General features: G+C 41.2%; 1 protein-coding gene across 3 annotated transcripts in view; it reads right to left on the reverse strand.

The window, feature by feature from the left end:
* The window catches only part of GHR (growth hormone receptor), a 244803-nt gene extending 221197 nt beyond the window's left edge, over positions 1–23606 (reverse strand). For 2 of the 3 annotated variants that reach the window (XM_046671902.1, XM_046671903.1), the window contains exon 1: positions 23133–23606. Coding sequence is in view for 1 of the 3 variants with exons in the window: in XM_046671901.1 (XP_046527857.1) it covers positions 22372–22384 (13 nt within the window). In the remaining 2 variants the exon portion in view is untranslated. Of the gene's footprint in view, positions 1–22371; positions 22632–23132 lie in introns of those variants that run through there. The other variant, XM_046671901.1, reaches the window with a different exon arrangement.
* Between the last annotated feature and the right edge of the window lie 666 nt (positions 23607–24272).

Below are 24272 nucleotides of genomic sequence, written 5' to 3' on the forward strand. Positions count from 1 at the left end.
AAAAGTCAAACTCATAGAAACAAAGAGTAAGCTGGTGGTTACCAAGGGCTTGGAGGTGGGTGAAATGGGGAGATATTTGTCAAAGTGTATAAACTTGCAGTTATAAGATGAATAAGTCCTAAAGAACTAATGTACAGTATGATGACTATAGTTAACAATGCTGTATTTTATACCTGAAATTTGCTGAGAGAGTAGATCTCAAATGTTCTCACCACAAAAAAAAAGGTAACTATGTGAGGTGATAGATGTATTAAACAACTTTAATGTGGTAATTATTTCACAATATTTACTTATATCAGATCATGGTGTACACCTTAAACTTACACAATGTTATCTGTCAATGATATCTCAATAAGGACCTTAAAATACATTAAAACAAACCAATGGACAAAAATTGCGCCCTTCTCTAAAGTACACTGAGCTTAAGTCAGACCCTCCTTATTCAGTATAACATATGACATATAAGTAAATGTTGATTGCATTGAAGTACATTTTTCAAATTAGAAGACAGGTACCATAGGCAGTCTCTCTTGATATTTACCCAAGACTCTTTTGCTGTGATTTAAATCAGGAATACTTTCAGAAAACATGCTACCAGAGATTGGAGGAAACAGAAAAGCACAGTCATGTCAAGTTTATAAATTAACTTTTTTTTAAAAAAACCACAATGATTACTAGAAAAGACTACCAAGTCTTTTCCCTAGCAGAAGAACACACTCTTACTATTCTCTTAATACATAAAGCTAGCCACGGGAGCTCTCAAAGTGGGATATTTTCTATTGACATCAGCACTAATACTTTAGAGATGATGGCAGCACAGTTCCGTCAATGAATCTGACTCATGATTGATTCATTTTTCTATTTGCTGGACTTTAAAAGATACCATAGTTCCCTCATACTGTGCCTCAGCAATAACATTGCCTTTTGAAACTTGTATCATCAGACCAATCCTCCTTTAGTCTGAAAGCATCCAAAAAACTTCATCAAATACAGAATAAATCCATCAATCTAATTACTGATGCCACTATGGCACACTGCCCACACATTGCTAAGTACTGTGGAGGATATGCAAAAAATTCAAAAAATTCCTTCCTTTGATGAAATTAATAAATCATACTGAGACTTTACATGTTAAGTCCCTTACTTTAATCTTCTCAACAAGAACTTCCAGAGCACTCACCATCTGCAAGGTACTGTAGTGAGAGACTGTACATGGTGCTGTCCTGGGGAGACTGCAGACATAGCTTCTGAATGCAGGCCATATACAGTAAGACAACGACCATGAGAAATTTATGGCAGCAAGGGTGAGAGTCTTAATAAATGTGCTAAGGAAGTGCTAAGGGAAAGGAAAAAAGGGCTTGTAGCTGGAAAGGCAGCAGGCGCTGGGGAAGGATCAGAGCAGACACTGTGGAGTTTGATGTTGTGGTGTTTGAGCTCAGCTTTGAAGGATAAGTAGAATGAGAGGATGCAAAAATGAGAACGAGAAAGGTCATTGTGGAGGGAAAAACATGAACAACAGTTGTTGGGCAGAAACAAACGAGACATTTTGATGGCAAAGAAGTAGTTGTTTGAAGCTCAGTACAAAATACAGATGGATAGGTAGGTTCATTAATATCACAGGGGTGTGAATACCAGGCTAAGGCATCTGAAAATCAATCCATAGGCTAATAAGGTCATTTTTGAGAAAGGGAGTGGTCAGAACGACAATGATTTAAGATTATTTGGCAATGGTGAGATGGAATTAAAGGAGCATAAATAAGAGCTGCTGTGGCTGTTGCTTCTGCTCCAACCCAGGGGTATGAGCTGCAAACAGTAGGGAATCTTCTGATGAATGTTTATAGCTACTGTCAAATGGGAATCACTAACTGCTTGTGGTGTCTTGCTTCATAAATCTTTGGCTTCAAACACATCATGACGAAGTCTCTTGTCACTGGCACTGAGCAGTCTGCATGCTTTCTAAGTGTTATAAAACTGCCAAAAAATATATACAGAAAAAATGCTCACCATTCCCACAGAAGACCAAACTTGTAGTATAATGGCTATATTCTGCATACCACTTGACATATATTAAACACTCAGCAAATGACGAATTGGATTGAATTCAAATTTTGTTGTTGAATCCAGAGAAGACAGTGCTATAACTTCCCTTGGGGTGATGGTTAATTTTATGTGTCAACTTGACTGGGCCACAGCACCCAGATACGCAGTCAAACATTATTCTGTTTCTTGAGGGTGTTTCTGGACGAGATTAACATTTAAAATGGTAGACTTAGAGTAAAGCATATTGCCCTCCATAATGTAGATGGGCCTCATCCAATCCATTGTTGGCCTTAATAGAACAAAAGACCGACCCACCCCAACCCCCCAAGCCCAAGAAAGAGAGAATTCTGCAACAGATGGCCTTTGGACTTGAACTGCAACATCAGCTCTTCTATGGGTCTCCAGCCTGCTGGCCCGCCGTGCAAATTTTGGACTTGCTGGCATCCATAACTGTGTGAGCTAATCCCTTAAAATAAATCCTTCTATATATATGCACATCCTATTGGTTCTGTTTCTCTGGAGAACCTTGGCTAATACACTGGTGAAACACACCAGGGTGTTCACAACATGCCCCATGTCTACCTGAATCTTCTTATAATTATCTTCTCTATAAAATGTCCTTGACATTAAATTTATGAGATGACAGACAAGGGCTATGGGCTGGGGGTAGGAGTGTCTAGATTTGCCAGGCTTTCTTTAGCAACAGTTATGCCTATGAGCCCCATACATTTCAGAAGCACTCCACTTAGCCAGAAGTTAACTATACAATGGGCTTCTATTTAACATGAAAAGAACAGAGGTACTTTGACATAACTGAAAAACCTGGCAGTGATGAGCCTTGTCGCTGAATACCAGGTAAAACATTAACATAACTTCATGTGTGATTTCAGTGAATAGAATTTCGGCACCATTCCAAGATGAGTGGACCATGATATAGCCACCAAGTCCAAGGATCCAGGCTAACTGAGGGCCAACCAGTCCCCTTATAGGGGCCCAAGCCCCATACTCAGACCTCTGTAGCCAGACTGACACAATCCTATTCTGATCGAGCCAAAGGGCTGTCTCTCCAAAGAGACTGCAGTGAACAAATAGTTCCCATTTTCATCAGTCAAATCTCAGTGTCTAGCCCACAGGTAATTTGTCCTGAGTTGTGTCATCTTCTTTAAAATAATCTTTACTTCTTTTCTTTGGACTTCTAATATCAAAGAGAATGAGTAAGAGGGCAAGGCCTATGACTCTGATTTGTGAAGAAGGAAATGTATGGTTTTGGGGTTTTGTTTTTTTGTTTTATTTTAAAGGTACAATTCTTTGATTGTTTTCTCTATTTGTGTTTTCATCTTGATTTTACACTGCTAGTATCTTTTATTATCATGGGCTTAACAACAACAACATATTCCTTTTTTTTTTTTTTTTACATTATATTCTCATATTCCTTTAAAAAAAAAAACGCACTGGAGGGGCAGTCACCTGGGCTAGTGGTTAAGTTTGGCATGCTCTGCTTCATTGGCCCAGGTTCAGCTCCCAGCTGCAAACCCACATCACTTGTCAGTGGCCATGCTGAGGCAGTGACCCACATAAAAATAGAGTAAGATTGGCACAGACATTAGCTCAGGGAAAATCTTCCTCAGGAAAAAAAACAAAGCACTGGAATCACCTGGGGAGCTTTAAATAATCTTTGGGCCCCTTCCCTAGAGATTTGGATTTAATTGTTCTGGGGTGCAGCATCCTGTTCTGATGGCTGACTTCTGATCTTCTTTCATGTTTATTCAACTACTCTGACTATAACCTTCAGAAAGATCTCTATTCTCTCCCTCTCCAGTCTTTACTTTCTTTCTTAACCAGCTCACATTCCTGGTTTAACATTTCAACAGCTCCCTTGCAGATGCCAATATCCTAAACTCCTTGCTACTGCCATCTTTTCATCATACCTCTCTAACCAACTTAGATCCCACTTTCTCTGTGCCTGGTAAACTGTTGAAAACCTCCAGAAGGGATCAAATACTTTATAATACTTTTAACAGTGGTACCATCATGAATTCATGATCATCAATCTCAACTGGACCTTCAGGTAATGACTAGCAATCCTACTAAGCTTTACTAATTTACTCCCTTTCACATTCAAGCTTTCTCTGTCCTCCTCAAATATCTGAAATTACCTCCTTTCTTTTCCAGTATGTCATCCCCTTTCTCTCTCCCATTCACCTTTCCAAAGCAGATAGAAGCCATCAAACAGAAACTTAATTTGCAGCAACCTCTTGGCACCTGCACACATCCTTTCTTCTTCCCTCCCAGGACAGAAGGGCAGGAACAAACACTCTTCTCCAATTCCTCCAGCTGTGCTCTGGATCCAACCAATTCTATCTTTTCAAGAATCCCACACAATTAATTATTTATCCTGTCTCTATCTTCGAGCCACCCCCTCATCCTCCCCAATCCTCTTTCCCATCAACCTTTAAACTTGCCCAAGTCTCCCATCTTTAGAAACCTCTCCCTTAATTCTACTTCCTCTAGTTAAAGCTCTATCCTTTCGCTTCCCTTGACAGCCAAATGTGTTGAGTTATCTATATCCACTCCCCCTCTATCTTTATATCTGCCTTTCTTCACTTCTCACCTGCTCCCGGGACACTTCCCTCTTGCCTCTGCTTCCATCATTACACCAACACAGCTCTCTTTAAAGCCCTTCAAGACATCCATTTTACTAATTCAAAGGCCATTTACAGGACCTTTTGTACTTTACCCCTCATCAGCATTTTAAATTATTCTCTTTCCTTGGCCTGCAAGATGACACCTCTAGCATCTACTCTGTCATATTCTTCACTCTTATTTGTAAACTTCTCCTCCACTTAGCTTTTAAATGTTGGAGTTCCTCATAGCTCAGAACTATGGTTTCTTCCCTCACTCCATTTCCACTCTGTCTTTGATCCCACTTACCTTTGTGGCTTCAGTACTGTGTGTAAACCACTGACTTCCAAATTTATATCTCCAGGTACCTCCTCTGACCCAGGACCCAAGAATACAGTGCATCTCCTTGTGGATGTCTTAAAAATGCCTCCAATTTAAAATGTCCCCAAACTAAACTACTCTTTCCCAACCTATACCTGGTGTCCCTCCAGCATTCCCCATTCACCTGAAGAAGTCAAATGCCTGAGGGTTATCCATGGCATCCCTTGCCCTGTCATATTCAAGCCACCACTAAGTCCAGTCTACTTTACTTCATAAATAAATGGTAAATCTATTAACCATAAATAACGGTAAACCTATTCCCTTCTCTCTATCTTTACCATCACCACTCTGGTCCAAACCAACATCTCTGGCCACCGATAGATTCATAATCCATTTTCCTGAATACTTTTCATTCCTTCTCCATCCATTCTTCATTACAGAGCCAAGTAACCTCCTTAAAATGCAGACCCGATTATTATGTCACTCCCTTGCTTCAAACCTCCAATGGTTTTCTGCTGCTCTTATGATAAATCACAGCCTGCAACAGCATGTGAGATATAGTCCCTGCTTACTTCTCTGGCCTCTTTTCAGGTCATGCTCAATCTCACTCTCTGAACTCTGGCAACACTGACTGTTTTCAGTTCTCAATAGTACTAGGTATCTTCCTGGCTCCTGTTTTCTCTGCCCAGGTTGCTCTTCCTTCTCCCTCCTACTTCTACTCCTTTAGATTTCAAATATCTTCCTTTGAAAGAGTTCTCTAACCACCAAGCCCCAACCTGGATTGGGTCCCCTCATACTTTTATGTCATATTACTTACAGCAGCTTTTAATTATCTTGGTCAATGTCTTTCTCCATCCTAGATCATGAACTCCCATAAGGTAGAGGCTATTCTGAGTTACTTATCATCATATTCTAGCACCTAGTCCACTGCTCTGCTAGGTAAAGTGTAGAATGAACTGAGTGAGTTGTGAGTAAGTGAATGAAGGCATTATGGTAATTATGGATCTTTATACTCAGGCTATCAATATTCAACTTTATACTCCCCTGCAGCACGAACCATGAATCAAGGTCAAGCATATACTACCAAGTCCAGTTCAGTATAAAAATTGGTTTTGAGAACTCAGGGTGCAAGCTGCATAAAGGAAAAAACCATTGAAAGGGAAGGACTGGGATGGTCTGATCTGTGTTCAACTTAGGCAAGGGAACTAGAATCTCTGCTTTATAGTCATTCTGAATACCAAACAAGAACTAGCCGTATCCACTTCAGGAATGAATTCCTTAAATCACTTAAATCACTCTGTATATATAGAAGAAAAAAATTCACTTTCACATATATTTTTAAAAGGCAAATAATCTAGGATCTTCTGTAAGGACTTGAAATGCCCTAAATTCAGTACTTATACATGTACTAAAACCAACACTAATATATGTCCTTCCAGCTTTCAGAGTCCACCTTTAAATAAGTTTACAGTACTATATCCCAAAGTCTTATACAAATTCTTGGGTTTAGGCTCAAAAGATATCAATCAAAGTCCAAGTCATTTATTAAACTACAAATGGCCATAAAGCAGAGTTAATACAATTTGTCAGGCAGAGCAAACCAAGAAATGGCTTGACCTATGAGCTTTTAGGACCCCCTTGGAAAAGCTGAGTAAAATCACCAGGGAAGAGGTTAAAATTCAACTTCACTTTATATCCCTCTTTAAATCATGTAAAGCGCAAGCATGTTCCTGACAACTTAAGATTATGCATGATAACTTTCCAAACAGAATACTTCCTGAGTTTTCCCACGAGTATTTTTTTAAAGTTCAAAATGCTATCTTCAGCAACGTGGTTATTATTAATATCCTTGCTCTTTAAATCATGGATTTTTACAATAGTTTTCTTTTGAATTATAAAATCTGAAATCCCAGGGAAGTCATTATAACTATTATGTTGTTTGGACATTAATATTTTACTACTTACATTCAGCAGCACATTTTTTTCTGAAAAATTTCTCCTTGCTGTATCAATATTTTAAAATTTAAGATTTAATGAAATTAAGACAATTTCTTTTTTAAAAAAATGATCAAGGCAATATTAGGCTGCATTAGTTATCTATTGCTGCATAACCAATTAACCCAAACTTAGCAGTGTAAAACACGAACACTTATTACCTTACAGTCTAGCATGAAGGACCCAGAAGAGGCTTAGCTGGTTGGTTCTGGCTTAGGGTCTTTTATGAGGTTGCTGTCAAATTGTTGGGGGGCAAGGGGCTACAGTCATTCTGAGGCTGGACTGGGGCTGAAGGCTCCACCTTCAAGGTCAGTCTTACGGTGGTGGTTGTCAAGAGGCTTCAGTTTCACACTGGCTATTGGACTGGGACCTGGGTTCTTCATTCCGCACTGGCCGTTGGACTCCCTCACTTCCTTTCCACGTGGGCCTCTCAATAGGGCAGCTCAAAACATGGCAGCTGGTTTCCCCCAGATTGAATGATCCAAAAGACAGAGCAACCAAGACTGAAGCCACAGTGCCTTTGAATGATCTAGTCTCCAGAGTTGCACATCTTCAGTTCTACTTTACTCTCTTCTTCAGAAATGAGTCACCAAGTCCAGCCTGCACTCAAAGGGAGGGAAACGTGTACTCCACCTCTTTAAAGGAGGAGTATCAAAGAATTTGTGGACAGATTTTTAAAACCACCACATAGGCAGTGGTTAGAAGCATGGGAATTAGACACATTTGGAGTTAAATTAAATGTGTTTAAATCTCGACTGTGCTACTTAACAACTGTGGGTCCTTCACAAATTATTTAACCTTCTTATGTCATAGTTTCACCAAATGTAGAATTAGGTAGATCAAAGGGGTTTTTTGTGGGATTAAATAACACACAATAGTCCCCCTTTATCCATGGTCTCACTTTCTGCATTTTTAGTTACTTGCAATCCAAAAACATTACATGGAAAATTCCGGAAATCAGCAATTCATAAGTTTTAAATTGCACACTGTTCTGAGTAGCGTGATGAAATCTTGTGCCATGCCACTCTGTCCCTCCCAAGATGTGAAGCTGAATCATCCCTCTGTCCAATATATCCACACTGTATATGCTACCCACCCCTTAGTCACTTAGTCCCTGTCTGGGTTATCAGATCGACTGTCATGGTATCACAGTGCTTGTATTCAAGTAACCCTCATTTTACTTAATAATGGCCCCAAAGCATGAGAGTAGTGATGCTAGCAATTTGGATATGCCAAAGAGAAGCTATAAAGTGTTACCTTTACGTGGAAAGATAAAAGTTCTTGACTTAATAAGGAAAGAACTAAATCGTATGCTGAGGTTGCTAAGATCTACAGCAAGACTAAATCTTCTATCTGGAAAATTGTGGAAAAGAAATTCATGCTAGTTTTGCTGTTGCACTTCAAATATATATGTATGGGAAAAAACATAGTATATATAGGGTCTGGTACTATCCATGGTTTTAGACATCCGCAGGGGGTCTTAGAATGTATCCCCGTGGAGAAGGGGGCACTACTGTAGCATGAAGAAAGAACTTAGTATAGCCCCTGGTCATAGTAAGCACTTTCTTAATGCTCCCCACACAACAGTCATTGGTGAAGCAAACTCTTTCTTGAGTGTCTGCTAAATAGAGAATACACAGACCTTTGCCCTGTAGGAGCCTACAATCAGTAAATCTGAATTTAGACATAGAAAAGCTAATATGATTTTTTTCTATAGAAATCTGAGGGTTTCCTAAAGAAAAGCAGTCAGAAAAGTAGTCTATACAATATAAGGAAATACATAATATATTTAAACATTTTAGTTTGCTTGCTTTTTTTAAGAGAGGCTGTTCCTTCAACTTAAATTTTTTCAAAAGAGCTGATGAAAGCCCGGCACTTTGGAGAGTGGAGACGTGCAGTGCAGCCAACCTGGCCCTCCCCTCTGGACACCCCATGCCCCTGAGGGGGCTTGCTGGAGCACAGTTTGCAAATCTGCATTAACAGGTTGTGCCTGTACTAACAGGCACAAAGGATCAAAGGTCATGGTTTAAAATCATGCCAACCTAATGTAGCCATTTAAGTAAAGTTTCCTACATATGTTCGGAAAAGTAATGGTTTTTCCCCTTTAAAAATGTGCAATGCTCTCAACGTTAGAGTATGAAGGATTACCTTTCAGTCAATCCCTACTTATTCCTCCTAAGAAAAAAACCCATTTTTACAGGATTGTCCCTACCTATCTTCTTAGAAGTGAGATCTCATTCTGAGCCAATAATTTGTGTTTTACATAGATTGTGTTATTAGGTACTAACTCTAGGCTTCCCAAAACTTGTAATCAAAGTAAAACTAAACAAAAACCTTAAAGCCTATTTTTTTCTGAATTTAGAATTGGAGCTTAGGAGAATTTCCGCATTGGTTAGCCTAGACACTCATGCTGTTTATCTTCCCAGAGTCAAAGCCTGAGTAATTTATAAGAATTTCTCCTTTTGAATTCCATGTCCCAAGTTCCAAGGCAGCCAAGGGTAATTTTCAGTTGGGCCATTGGGCCATTGCAAGTACAAAGATTAAGGATTTTACTGAATATGCCATATCCTTCAGGTAACAGTTCAAAAAAATACAGTAACTATGGAAAGACTGAGAAATGGAGGTCAACTAAGTAACCCGAAAACATTACAAAATAATAAAATATTTGAATTATTATATAACATCAATGCTCTTTAGAGATGCTTGCTTCCATGCTATTATTAGCCCTGTAATAAAACTTTACTACTGGAGTACGGGTGACTTTCTGAAGAGCTTTATGGTCAACATATGTGGGTATCAAGAAAACAGGTTTTACAAATGTTAGGTAGGCTTTGAAAATAATCCACAGATTCAAGGCTGATGCTTAATCCAGTTTACTAAGAATCCCTGGGCAAGTAACTTACCTTCATTGAGTCTTTTTCCCTAATCTGTCTAAGGTACTCAAGGCAATGTGACTCACAGTCAGTAGGATTAAGTGTGACATGCACATACAATGCTGACACATTCAAGGTACTTGGTCATGTCTGGTTTAGGGGGTCCTGCTTCACATTTGATGTTCAGGACACAGGTTCAAAATCAAATTTCTTCCAAGTCATCACACGGTTATGAGTGCTTCTCAGGTTATTGGTGGAGGCTCAGCTACATACATGTCTACCGAATAAAGTTTTGTTCTTATGGTTGTTTTGATATATTTGTTGTTTTGAGAATACATCCTATGTCCAACAGGAAGTTGGATGTCAACATCATTGTACTTTCACCCATAGAACTTACTGTCTAGTTACAAAGCCTAGTTAGTTGAACATGTGAGAGAACCCAAATAAAAGAGTGTATGCACAGTACTTAAAAATTGTAAAATTAAGTGCAATGTGATATTCTGGAGTGAATCCTGGAACGGAAAAAGGACATTAACGGAAACAGCAAGAAAATCTGAACAAAGTCTAGAGTTTAGTTAACAGTACTGTATTAATGTTGTTTCTTAGTTTTGATGAATACATCATGATGTTAACATTAGGGGAAACTGGGCAAGAGATATATGGGAACTCTATAGTCTTTGCAACTTTTCTTTAAATCTGAACTTAGTCCCAAATAAAAAGTTTATTTAAAAAAGACCATATTGTATTATCCAACACAAACTGCCTGTCCCTTCCCCAGCATATCCCCTCACCTTCCTTCTTCACACTGCCCAGTTTCTAACTGCCAGCACCTGCATTTCTTTGCCTGAAAGTTTTCTCTTGCATCTAGAGACTGCTCTGCCCTAGCCAGCATTAGTGCCCATGAATTAACGACTGATGGAAGTTGCTGGGTAAATATTCAAACTCTTTCAATCTTGAGTGAGAGGACTCTGAGATATGTGTTTTGCCTGGTCTCCCAAAATCTCTCCAGGAAGAGTACAAACTCCAGATGCCAATGGTGGCAACTTGCTTCATAATGTGCCCTCTATGGGCTCCTTTCCCTTCCTTATTTCACTTTCCCAAATAAACTTCCACCTGAATCCTTCTGTCATGATCTGCTTCTGGGAGAAATCCAAACCAAGACATTTTCCTAACTATATTTGCTGATCAAGTGAAGTCGCTACTGAGTATATGAATTCAAGGTCATTTACGGGGAGATATAGCTGCCCTGGATTATCTTTGGTCTCTGGGAAGAGCTCCTCACTCCATACCATGAGGAAATCTCCCCAAATTACAAATACACTAGGAATTGGAACATGAAAGCCATGCATTTTTGGATGTGTGGAAGGGAAATACATATCTGGAAGAATGCTAACAAAAACTTCCATTAACTACTTAAATGCATTCATTCACTCATTCACCCAAAACTTACTGAGGACGTTCTATGGGATATAAAGTAAGCGAGACAGAAAAGATCCAAAGTATTAGGGAGCTTACATAGCTGAAGAAGGACAAAATACAGGAAAGCAAATTAATAAACAAGATAATATTAGATAGTGATAAGTGCTGTGAAGAAAATAAATCAGGGTCACATGATAGCATGACCTAGTTGGGGGAAGGTTACTCTAGATAGAGGTTGGAGAAATCCTTTCTGAAAAGGTGACATTTGAGCTGGGACCTGAATGACAAGAGAGAACCAATCCTGTGAAGATATAAATATCTGTACCTATATCTAGATATAGATACATACTAATTTTATTTATTTGAAATCCCCCCTCCACAATCTCACAAAGTCAAGCCTAAGAGTATAACATCCTCTCATAAAATATTATCTCTCTATCCCCATAAAATATAGACCATGTGGTTACTAAAATATAGAGGATTTACTTGGTAGGTATGCATACTAAAGTATTTACATTTACGAATGAAAAGATAAGATGTCTGGGGATTGCTTTAAAAGACTCAGGGGCACGGTGGAAAGATGAAACAAGATTAGCAAAATACTGATGATCCTGGAAGCTGAGTAATGGGTATTCGAGGTTCAAAATACTATTCTCTTTACTTTGTATATGCTTAAAATTCTCCATAATCAAAAGATATTTAAAACAAAGTAAATATCTAGGAAAGATGGAGAATTCCCAAGGTTATAGGAATCCCACCTACCCAAAATTTCACCAGTAAATTAGGAGTCAAGCAAGAATGGGAGCCAGTGGAATCATGAAGGTGTAAGGAAAAACTTTTGACTTTGAAACAAGCCAAGGAGTTTGCCTGATATCCTTTCAATGGAACCCTGAGGCCTCTAGGGATTAGCTAATCCTATAGGAGTCTGAGCCTTTGTCTTTGAAGATGCTATTTTAACAGTTCTGAGGAGTCAGAAGTCAACCTGTAGAAACGAGCCATAAAAGTAATTTTTGTCCACACAAATGCAAATCGGGTGTGTCCAATGGAAGGTAATTGATTATTGCCCTATGGATAGATCGGATGTTGCAAATTCATTTCAACATTCCTTTACTGTCTATTCATTTGTGGTCTTTTGAGTTCTCCTTTGAAATGGCTATAACATCTTCTCAAGTTCCTTCATTGATTAATATCTGTATTCCTTTACATCTGTTCATTTTATATCTGTAGGAGAAGCATGATTTTACCTTTTTAGAGAATTATCCTTTAATAAAGATAAGCAATTTTAAAGTGTTCCAATCATGGGAAAGTGTGCATCTATGCATGAAAGTGCATATTTATTCAAAGTCAAGGACTGAAACACTCTTAGGCTTTTATGTGCATTCCTCTAAGGTCTCATATCTTACAACATCTCATTACAGGCTGTTTGTTATGCAGAAAGGCCATTTATCACAACCCTCATGATCCCAACTGGCCAATTTTCAATAGCCCCTTAACTTGCCAAAAGTATCACCTTGCCTAAGGAGGGTCTCCCATTACTGGCAGATAGAAATCTCTCAGACGAACATTTATATCCAGGAATGGCTTTTAGTATTGATTTTTAAATCCAAACTTCATAAGTCACTGATAATCATGTGGATACACCTTCCATTTCTGTTGTATGGCAATACTCCAGGCATGTTGATAGAGAAGTAACAAGAAAGTAATCTCTGGCCAGCAGTACTCATCTAAAAGAGGAAAATTTCAATAGTTCAAACCAAAGAAACACTTCAGGGACTCATTAAAGCCATAACTTTGGTTAAATGGGAAAGGAGGAGGAAGGAAAAGAAAAAAAACAGAGGGGCCAGCCGGGTGGCATATAGTGGTTAAGTTTGCACACTCTGCTTTGGTGGACCAGAGTTTGCAGGTTCAGATCCCAGATGCAGACCTACACACCACTCATCTAGCCATGCTATGGCATTGTCCTACATACAAAATGGAGGAAGACTGGCACAGATGTTAGCTCAAGGCCAATCTTCCTCACCAAAACAACAACAACAAAAAACTTAGCAATTGATATCAAGTGGCTCTTTTATGAGTGAAAGTTTTAAGTTTCCTCTCTCAGAGCCTCTCCAAAGGGTGCTGCAGGAAGTCATCTCTCTCTGCACTGTCCAATATGTGCCAGGCACTATTTTGACTCATTTAAACTACAACAGCCTTGCAAAATAAGAATCACCATCTCCATTTTGCAAATAAAGCTCAGAGAGTTTAATTAACTTACTGAGGGTCATAAAGGCAGCAAACAGCAGAGCTAGAGTCAAACCCCACTAGCCAGAGTTGTGTGATTCCAAAGCCTACTCCACGCCCTTTCCAGAATGCCAACCTACCTTAGGGTTTCACAGTGGTTGACACCTCAGAGGACATCTGCCAGCCCTAATTCACAGACAAATCCCTGTGTGCTCCCAGGGAAAAGAACTGCTGGTCAAGAGCCACTTGTCTCAATTCACAACCCATCCACTCAGTCAACACAGCTGTCACCCTCGCATATGAACTACAATGTTTATGGGTGGGAATGTGGTATAGTAGAAAGAGCCCTCCAAAGAAAGCTAGAAGAACTGGGTTATAAATCTGTCACTGTCACCATGGAGTTTAATCCTACAGAAGTCTTACCATTTCTCAGGAACTTCCATTTCCTCATCTATAAATAAAGGGAGGAGGTCGGATTCAGTTTTCAACAGGGGTCTACTGGCATTTGAGGGGGTACAATTTTTCCTCATGTAGGACTGCACCTGGCATTACGGAAATTTAGCATACTGACTCTGGGCACTAAAAGCCTATAACTCTTTCCAGTCCTGTACCAACCATATTTCTAAATGCCCCCAGACACTGCCTAGCAGAGAGGCAGTGCTTTGGTTGAGAATCAGTGGTTGATGATCTCAAGTTCTACGAGGCCCTATAGCTCTGTTGGGCCAAGACTGTCAGTAGAAGCCTGTGGCAGGGAAGTGGGAGTGGAGCAGGAAAACTCACTCCTAATGCTACCACTGTAGGGTCAAGATCATATTCTGGAAAGGAAGCCATACTGTTGGCATTTTTAATAGACCTCTTAGAATACCTTTAAAGAAAGAAGTTTTAAAATTGAATTTATATAATGTTCATACAAAAGAAGTACAGTCAAGCCTCTGTATCTGTAGGTTCCAGATCAATGGCTTCCAGATCCACAGATTCAACCAACTGTGGATGGAAAGACCTATGATGATTGCATCTGTACTGAATATGTAGACTTCTAGGTTTTTTTTAAAGATTGGCACGTGAATTAACATCTGTTGCTAATCTTTTTTTTTTTAAAGATTGGCACCTGAGCTAACAACTGTTCCCAATTTTTTTCTTTTTTTCTTCCTAAATCCCCTCATTATATAGTTGTATATATTTTTTTTAGTTGTGGGTCCTTCTAGTTGTGGCATGTGGGATGCTGCCTCAGTGTGGCCTGATGAGTGGCACCATGTCTGTGCCCAGGATCCCAACTGGCGATCCCCTGGGCCATGGAAGGGGAGCGAAAGCTATATAATGTTATAATCCAATGTTACTGCAGTAAAAAAAGTTTATTTAAAAAAAATTTAAAATAAATAAAGTATATGGGAGCATGTGCATGCATTCTATGCAAATATTACAGCCATTTTATATAAGGGACTTGAGCATCCAAGTATTTTGGTATCCGTGGCAAGTCCTAGAACCAATCCCCCACAAATATAGTGGAACAACTGTATGCAGAAACACCCTGCAACAGTCACCTCCCACCAGCAAGGACTAGCCTCAGGGTAGCCTTCCCAACAGCCCTATCCAAGGGACAGACCTTCATAATAAGCAAGGAGAAGGAGCCTGGTACACCCTTCCTGCTCCCCTGTTACAAGTAACCCCAGTGAGCTCCAAATCTGCCTCCTGGTGCTCAGTTCCCAACCTCCTCAGCACCAAATGTCTACCTATCAAAAAATATTAAGCATATTTTAAGGCCTGGCTAAGGAGCCAGTTTACCTATAAAGCCTCTCCCCAAATACTTCACCCCAAACAGCTCTCCCATCTCTCTAAATAAATGTAGCATTTACAGTGTGTAATAGTACTTTTCATTAAGTTGTATAGCTGTCAATTGTTCCATAGTCACACCATGTACATTATTAGTATTGCCCTCCTAGCTTGAATGCTAGGTCCCAGAGACACGAGTAATGTCTTACACTACTCTTATATTCCCCAGAGTGTCTCGCATATCCCTGGGAACACAGTAATGGTTCAATAAGTATGTGTTCTGTCTTTGATTTTTCACAGTGATCCCAAAAATACCACTAACTTGGCCAAACTTACATCCTGTAGGCTAATAAAAAAATCTTATTTATTCAGCATGTTTTCCCAAATAGTTTTCAAAGTACTTTTCAGATGACATCATTAATTCTCACATACCCTATATATGTACTGTAAGGAATAAATAAAAATACCAAACTTTATAGGACAAAAGCAAAGAGAATTAAAATTTCAGGCTCCGTGATGAGGGGTATACCAAGAGCTGGCAAACTGCATATATCTTGCAAGTCCTACTGAGTTCTACAGAAAAATTCGAACATGTCTCCATCTTGATTCAAATACTAAGAACTTCTAGACATTTCCAAGGCCCTGAAAAGGATCCACCTTGGAAAACTGGTCATCAGTTTGACTGCCATCATTAATCTGAGAATAATAACCAAATTTGCATTATGAGTTTAGATCCTAATTACGACCAGGATCCTACCCACATCTCTTTGCCCCCAACTCTCCAAATACTTCTTGTCAACACTTCAATTTCTCTCTGTGTCTTATTACATACTAAGGTCATCAATAAAATATTAACTGAACATCTATTCTATGACAAGCAAAGCATTGTTTTGCCAATGTCTCTAAGAGAAATAAAATGCTACACTGACCGCTAATACTAAGAAATCATTCCTTTTCATTCTTGCTCCTCTGTATTTAATCTTTCTGATCAACTAGGTATAAAAATGTTGTCTTTTCTTCTTTCATCATCATCTTGCCCAGGAATTCTGGTATCTTCCTTTACCCCTAGGGGAAGAAGCCACTGTGGAGGCTCTGTCATCAGAACTTTTTTCACAACTTAGCACTCACATATGCTTTGGTAAACTATTCTTCTCTTCCCTTTACCAAACTGAAATTTTCTGGGCTAATAACATAGTTTGAAGGTGTCCAGAGAAGCAGTTGAGAGTGTGATTTAAGATCATATGACACGATACTGACCAAGGACAAAGGCTGCTTTCCTGACCAATAGCAATCAAAATTGGAAGCCTGACCAAGGTTTCTCACCAGCCATCATCAAGCTTGAGATGAACTATTTACTACATCACTTATTCACCTTTTGTTTCAATAAGCACAGGGAGAAAACTGTGGATGACTCTGTTTTGTAATGGTCACACTCTACTTTTTTTTGATATGGCAACTCAAAGATAAAAAAGACAGACATGATGCTCATTATGATAAAGTATATACTTGAAGCAAGAAAAAAATAGTTTTCCTTTGGACCAATGACTGCATCTTATGTCTAATATCCTGGATACTAAAGGAACAGAGGGGTATGCCCCTTTTAAGTTTTTTAAATTATATACTACTTTAAGTGTTTCATTTTATAAACAACGGAGGCAACAATCTAGGAGTTACGACAGCGTATGTCTAGCATAACAGGCTATTCACCACAGATAAAGACACAAAAGCACCTGTTCAATTTGCAAACCCTTGGTGTTCGAACACTGACTAAGGGCTTTATCAGGGTATTCTCCAGCACCTGTGTGGAATCTCCCCGAAGTGCACTTCTTCCCTGGTACCCTTTTCACTTAGAAGCCCAGCCAGCCATCGGTAGCCTTACAAGCCCAGCTAGCTATTGGTAGACTTGTTTATACTTAAACAAATCTGCAGTCTAAGAAGTATAATTCATTTGGATTATAATGATATTATTCTAAAGAAAACAGATTGAAGTCTAATCAATAACAAAAGAAGCAAGCCCTAATCAAAGCAGTAAACACATCCGGAAGTTTTAAGGACTTTGGTGAAGAAATTATCTACTGATTTTGGAATGGAGTATTTGAAGGTAAGCTTAGATGCTAATTAAAAACACACAGCCCAACAATTTCTGACAAAATCACTGCCTTCTTATGAATCATTATTAAGTAAAATTGGTGCCTGAGCTAAGGCTTCATTGACCTATATTAAAAGGTAGTGGGAAGCACTGAAGAAAGAAGTTGAGGGTAAACAATGATCCTCTCTGTCATCCTTCTTTTAAGAATCTGGTACTCATCATGGACCTTTCTTTAGCTCTAAGCAAAAACAACAACAACAAAAGAAAAGAAAATTGTTTCAGAAAGACTGTCTGCATCAGACCAGGATGAGCTGGTGTTGTTTTAGAACGGGAACCGGAACTACACTTGTGATTACATTTTATCTGTTTTACATAATTGATTAAAAAACTTGATGAGGGAATAAAATAAGCAAACACTATTTCTTAATGCTTATGTTCAAAATAGTTGTATATTGTTAAATAGGTGATATAAATTATAGCTCAACTGTCCAAAGCATTCCACATTAATTCAACTAACACTTCCCATACCTGCTGTGTTTATAGCATTCAACAAAGAGTGGGAAAAACATAAAAATGAATAAAAATTTATTTCCTGTTCTTGAGGAATGCACAGCCTAGCAAGGAAGATAGACACATAAAAAGTAGACCTGAAAGTAAAAATGAATGAAATAGCTATTCTCAGAGAGGTTTAAGCAAAGGGCCAAAGGAGCTGAGAGAAGAGAGAAATCCAATAATTAAATGGATTCAAATCAAAGCCTTGAAAAGAACCCTAAGAGGTCATCTTGTTTGCTCCTCTGTTGTTGTCTATTTGTTTTTAACATGTAAGAAATACGAAGCCAGGAATGTTAAGTAGTTTGCAAAAATTACAAAGCCCATTAGAGGAAGAACTTAGAGGGGACCGAGGTTTCCTGACACCTAGTTTAGTCTTATTTTATATCATGCCATCCTAACTTGGGGATTTCTTATATCAAAAAAGAACTCTGGTTTGGAAATCACATGTTTAAGTACTTGTCAGCAAGGAAGCAAATGGAATATGGATGGAGACCATAACGCAAGGGGATGCGTGGGGAATCTTACTACAAACACAGACACACACATGAACATACACACGTGTGCACACATGTCAATCCACACACATGTACATGAGGGGAAAAGCATGGACAATTTCATTTAAGAGCACAAGACTGTCACTGGCCCCTTGTCCTGGCGAGGGACTTCTGATAGGCCCAGATGTCACAGGTTGCTTTTCTCTCTTTGCCAAGAAAAATAGTCATTTCTTTCACATCCAGACTTGCTGAAAAGAAAACATTGTCATCATCATCAACCATAAACATTTCTTGCAGGAAGACAGAAGATTCTCAGCTGTGGCAGATTGTCAGCTGGTGGCAGGGGAAACTCATAATTTAGATGGGAAGCCCCAGACAGATACACAAAAGAAGAATCAATCATACCAGGTAGGAGTCTAATGCAGAGTATGCGCCAGAAACGCTACAGAGGTTATGTGGAAACACCTCAGCCCTGGGCAGTAGACATAATTTTCGCAGAGGAGAAAAGCGAGTGTAAGAGGAGCTAATGTGCATGGCAGTGGTAAAGCTCAGAGTCAAACTGCGGTCCAATGGACCCCAAAGCACTGGCCCCTGTATATACCAGCCTCACTTCCTTCCTCCAAGAAGGCTAGGATTTGGTAAGTGAGGAGCATCAGAGCCTTTGTCCTACTTGGATCCAGACACGTAACAGGAGGCTAACCTCCCTTAGTACTGAAGCCACAAAATACCTGCTTTAGACTTCCCTACAGCATTAGCAAACTATTTACCTCCCAAGGAAGAGTAGGTTGTTGACTCAGTCATGTCCTGTACGTACAGCTTAAATGCCAGTTGCCTGAGGAAACATTTCTGTCTGATGTAGTACTTTCGCCTCATTTAGGGCCAGATGGCATACTCCCTGGACTTGGACAGAACAAGCCTTCCATAAATGCCTCATTGCTAGTACTGACTCATGCTCTCGGAAGCGGACTCAATAGGTCCATGGAAAGAATACCGTGTAGCCCCTACCTGCCTATAATATGCAGCTTCAATTTCCTTGTCTTCAGAACATTCCACATCTGCTATTTTTGGGGGATGGTATTCCTTGAGAGGAAGAAATTAAGTAGCTATCTTCATTGCATGTAGAAGTCTATACACCTGCGCAGTGTTACAACTTCCATTGATTTATAGGAAGCTCAGGCAGGAAAAAAAATGCTTGAAATTCTTATCATAATGTTTTGACTATGGCTGATTAATAATCTGAAAAGAATGAGTTGTTATCTTGTTTACAGGTTTGAAATTAGTGAACAGTGTAATGGGATGGCTAAAATATGAATATTAAGCTGCCTTAATAGATATAGAAAGTCCAGAACTAAGGATTCCATATCCGCGTTTTAGATGATATATATTAGGAAGGAAGGTAAGAACACAGAATCTAAGGCATTCTGGTCAGGGCAGAGAAGGGTGGAACCCCACAGTGGGTGAGGAACAGCTGCAAGAATAGGCAAAAAGGAATTTTGGAAGAAGCAGCATAATGTTTGTTTTCAAATACAGCACATAAAGGGAAGAGAGATTAGACTTATTGTTTGTGGCTCCAGCAACTGGATGGTAGGCCAATGGATGAAAGAAAATGTTGATTCAGTATAAGGCAAAAATTTCTAAAAATGAATCTTCCACAACGAACTGGCCCACAAGGAAGCAAAATTTCCATCTGATTATGCCCAAGAAGGGGTGGGCCTGCCCATTCATAGGGAGGGATACTGAAGCAGAAGTTCATGCACGTGATACAGAATTACTTCTAAAGTTGGTTATCATACTAATCAACCATTTTATTGGGCACATTATTTACGTTATACTGTTCCAGGTTGAAAAAAATCACTTGCCCAAAAGGCATCCTGTATTGCTTTGTTTACACAATTGGCAGAGGGCTGGCTCCAGCCTTACTAAACTTCAGTTGTTAACAATTCAGTTTTCAGGGAGTCATTAGGTGATTTGAATATTCATATTAGAGATTACCTTCATATTAGAGATTAGATTCATAGAGACTATGGGGTTTTCTCTTTTAAGAAGAAAAAGTGATGGGTGTATGGACATGTGAACACACTAAGAAACAGAAGTTAATTTAATTATTGACATAGTTTTAAAAAAATTTGTTTTCAATAAAGTAAATCCAGTCTCCATAGTTGTGCAATTTACCAGTGGAATGACCAGAGAAGCTTAATCTTCAGGTCAGCAGACTTAAAAAATATAGCCCACGCCTTATTTTCTAAGCTAAACAATTTGCTGTGCCACATTCTCACTGTATCACTCAGATTTATCTTTACATTAACAATGCTTATCAGCAGATAGCCAAAAAGGCTCGCCAAGTTGGACTGACTTCAAGATTTGTTTCCATGCTGGGGTGCTTCATGTGCTTGGCAGAAGCAGGCTGCAACTGAGGCTCCATTTATTAGCTTATATAAACATTATGTCCTGAGCTAACAAAATACTCTACATGACAATCCCATAGGTTACTAAGCACCGTAAACATCTGTTAGCACAGCCACCAGAGATAGCACAGAGGAGGCGTCCAGTGTCCATTTTTAAGTGGTTTATGATATGGAGTCTGCTGTTTAAAGACCAGTCATCAAAAACACAGCCCCAAACTCTGCGTAGAACAAATATTTGCAAGGCAAAGTTATGCTCAGCTTGAAAACAAAAAACGCACTCGAGTCATGACTTTGTTATTACATTTATAGACTTGCATTTCACACTTTTGCCCATTAAGTGTTGGCTTTCCATGGCATTCAGAAGACCAAAACTATAATTTCACTGTGATATATTTACTCCAAAAGAAAAGCTGAATGTTGACTCATCAACTTTCCTTGGACTAATGTGAAGCAAAAGGTTTACAAGGGTAGAAGAAGGAGATGAGGGATGGGACACGCTTAGGTTATAAATGATGTTTCCAAGGGTCTCTGTGCTAAAACACATCCTTCCAGCTCCATTTAAAGTGCATCTGAAGAGAAAGCATAAATATCTGGAGACCCCTTGAAATCTAATCTGGGAACACTGAGCTTTGCTTTTCTTAAAAGGAAACAGAATCCCCAATCACCCAAAAAGATGGAACCAACAACCCTGTCTACTGAATCATTTTACTTCCTTTCTATTGAGCATTTTAATTTCTGGAAATGTTTCAATACTGGTGACCTCCAAGGTCTATACCTTGGCACCCCCAGAGGAAAGGACTTCTAGCATGACCCAGGTGGAAACTAGCCTAGAACACCAGTTGCTCAGGGCACAGAGTTGTCACAACATTTGTGAGGAAAGGTGAGTGCCTTCACAGGCACACACGCCAGGGAATCTAAAGGTAAACACCCCAGAGAACATCTGGTCTCTGGACTGTGGACAGGAGTACCCCAGGAATCTCAGATCCGCAGCTCCAACTCGGGTCTAGATCGCCAGAGTTCTGTACCCACACATATACCCATCTCCTAGAACCCTTGTCCTGCTATGCAGGTCTCCCGAGAGCTCTAGAAACCTCCACTACCAGCCCTCAGCCCCTCGAAGACGAAGGGTTTTAGCATTTTAAAGTCCGTGGAACTTAAATCCTATGCAAGTACTCCTGCGACTTCCCAACCCTCTGGTCTCCCCTTACCTTTCCCTGTCCCTTCCAAGGTCTCCTGTTGGCATAAACAGGCAGGCGGCACCTCTCTGGCCTCCCTGCCCCCGCCCTCCCGCCCCGCACACCCTACTGACTCGGGAGCCGACACGCCTCCCCAGAAGCACACACGCTCGCAGACACAGAGGCGCGCACGTACACCCATTCAGCACACACACCACGCACTAGGCCACCAACTCCCGCAGCCTGGCCCCAGCAGGCGTCCCCCCTTGGGTTATATATAAAGCACTTGCCCCAAAATAAACTTCCCCACGCACCCGCAAGTGGGTGACCCTGTCCAGCACCCTCTGCGCGCCGCCAGCGCCCTCTCCCCAGACACGCGGCTACCCCACTCACCCGCAGCTCTCATGCCTCAGGCAGTTCTGTCAAAACTTTGAGCCTGGTTGATTTCATAACCACGCGTGTGTCCAGGGCTGAGGGAGCTGGGCTCTCCACGGCTTACACCCACCCCAGCTCATAGGGACTGGTGGCGGTGACTGTACTGACTCCAGCTCCGTGGGTGCCAATGCGCGGCTTCAGCCCGCACACAGGCGCAAAGGGCGGTGCGCTTTGGGGAGGAGCGCGTGGTGTCGACGCGCACAGCCAGACGACCTCCTTTCTCCTCCGGTCGCGCCGCCGGAGACCTCTCCCCGCTCAGCAGCGGCAGCCTCAGCAGTTGTGCCCCAGCCCGGCTGACGATGTCAAACACAAACAGTCGCAAAACTTTTCGACTTCAACAAAACTATCTTCGGAGGAAGCCCCTCTAGGTACCGCAAACACTAGCTGGAGCAGGCGCCAGTGTGGAATGGTTCGTCTGTCGCCCCCAACTCCCTGACGCCCCCCATCAACTTCCAGACACAGATACACACACACACACACACACACACACACGTCCACAGCGTGCATCGGGTTACAACAACCCACCAGCAGAAAACAACTTCGTGAGGAGGAAGGGAGTACAGCCAACCCCCAAGTCGCCCGCAAAAAGAATTATACGTGTAAATACATAAGACAGATCCTCATTTCCACAAACAACTGGCGTCCCAGGGTCCACTCCCAGGCCCCCTGGCACAACAGGGAGAATGTAAGAGCCCGACTCCCGGAGCCCCCTCCAGTACCTCCGAGCCTCGCCGCCGGAGAGAGAGCGCGGGTTCGCACCCGCGCTGTGGCCGAGGGCGCGGGGCCTCCGGGGTCCCCGCCGCCGCTTCGGCTCAGCAGCAGCCGCCGCCACCGCCGCTGCAGCAGCCGCCGCTGCCACCGCCGCCGCCGCCGCTCCCTAGACCGCCTCCTCTTCCCATGGCTGCGCCCTGCTTGGCAGCTCGCGGGCTGTCAGGCTCGGGGAGGGGGAAGGGGGCGGGGTGAAACGGGAAGGGAGGACTGGAGGGGAGGGGTGGGAAGCAGCGGCCGCGGTTCACCAAGGGTCACGCCGGGCCCGGCCTGCGGTCCCCCGGACCCAGGCTGCCGAAGCGACGGGAAGAGGGAGTTCAGGGCGGCCGGTTCGAGAGCCGCTGCGGTGGCGCCGAGCGGCAACCTCCTGGCCACGCATTCCGAGGAGCTGAGATGAAGCGTTCCCCTGCGAGGAGTTGGAGTTGGTGCGTGTCACTCTCATCTGGGCTGCGCGGCTCCTCCTAGAGGAAAATATTGGTAGTTGCAGGACACTTCCTTCCTCTCCGCCCACCACTGTTCCCAAAAAGAAGGCAGGACCTAAAAGAGCCTAAGTGCAGTCAACAAATTCCAAGGAAAGCTTACAGAAAAGTTAGCTATCTGCAGGAATGGGGAAAAAAACGAGCAAGCTAGCTGGGAAAGCGTCAACCAAACATTGCTTCTCTCCACCTGCAACCATTTTCCAAACTTCTGCTCACTGGGGCCTGGAGAAAAGATAGTTAAAAGTAGGAAGGATTTTATTTTAGAGGTTAGAAACGGAAGCAGAGAGATGAAGTAATTTACCAAGGAGACAAGGCATGTTAGAAGAAAGATATATCCAGAAGTCAGAGCACAGGGCTGCAGGGTGTCCAGACACAGGCCTCAGCCTGAGGTCTGTCCTTGTGTGTGACCTAGGGAAGGCACTGGACATAACTCATCTGTCAAATACAGGGCTGCCGGCCTCATTCCACTGAAGGGAAAAGTGAGAGGAGAAGTTGTCAGAGTGTTTCAGAAAGTTAATGTTGTTGTGCATAAGCATGTCATTTTGTAAAACTGCTAGTCACCACATGCTTTCCTAAGCAGAAAGTACAAAAGTCCAGTTCCAGGTTGTCTGA

Source organism: Equus quagga, chromosome 9 (genome assembly GCF_021613505.1).
Source record: "Equus quagga isolate Etosha38 chromosome 9, UCLA_HA_Equagga_1.0, whole genome shotgun sequence".
Lineage (NCBI taxonomy): Eukaryota > Metazoa > Chordata > Mammalia > Perissodactyla > Equidae > Equus > Equus quagga.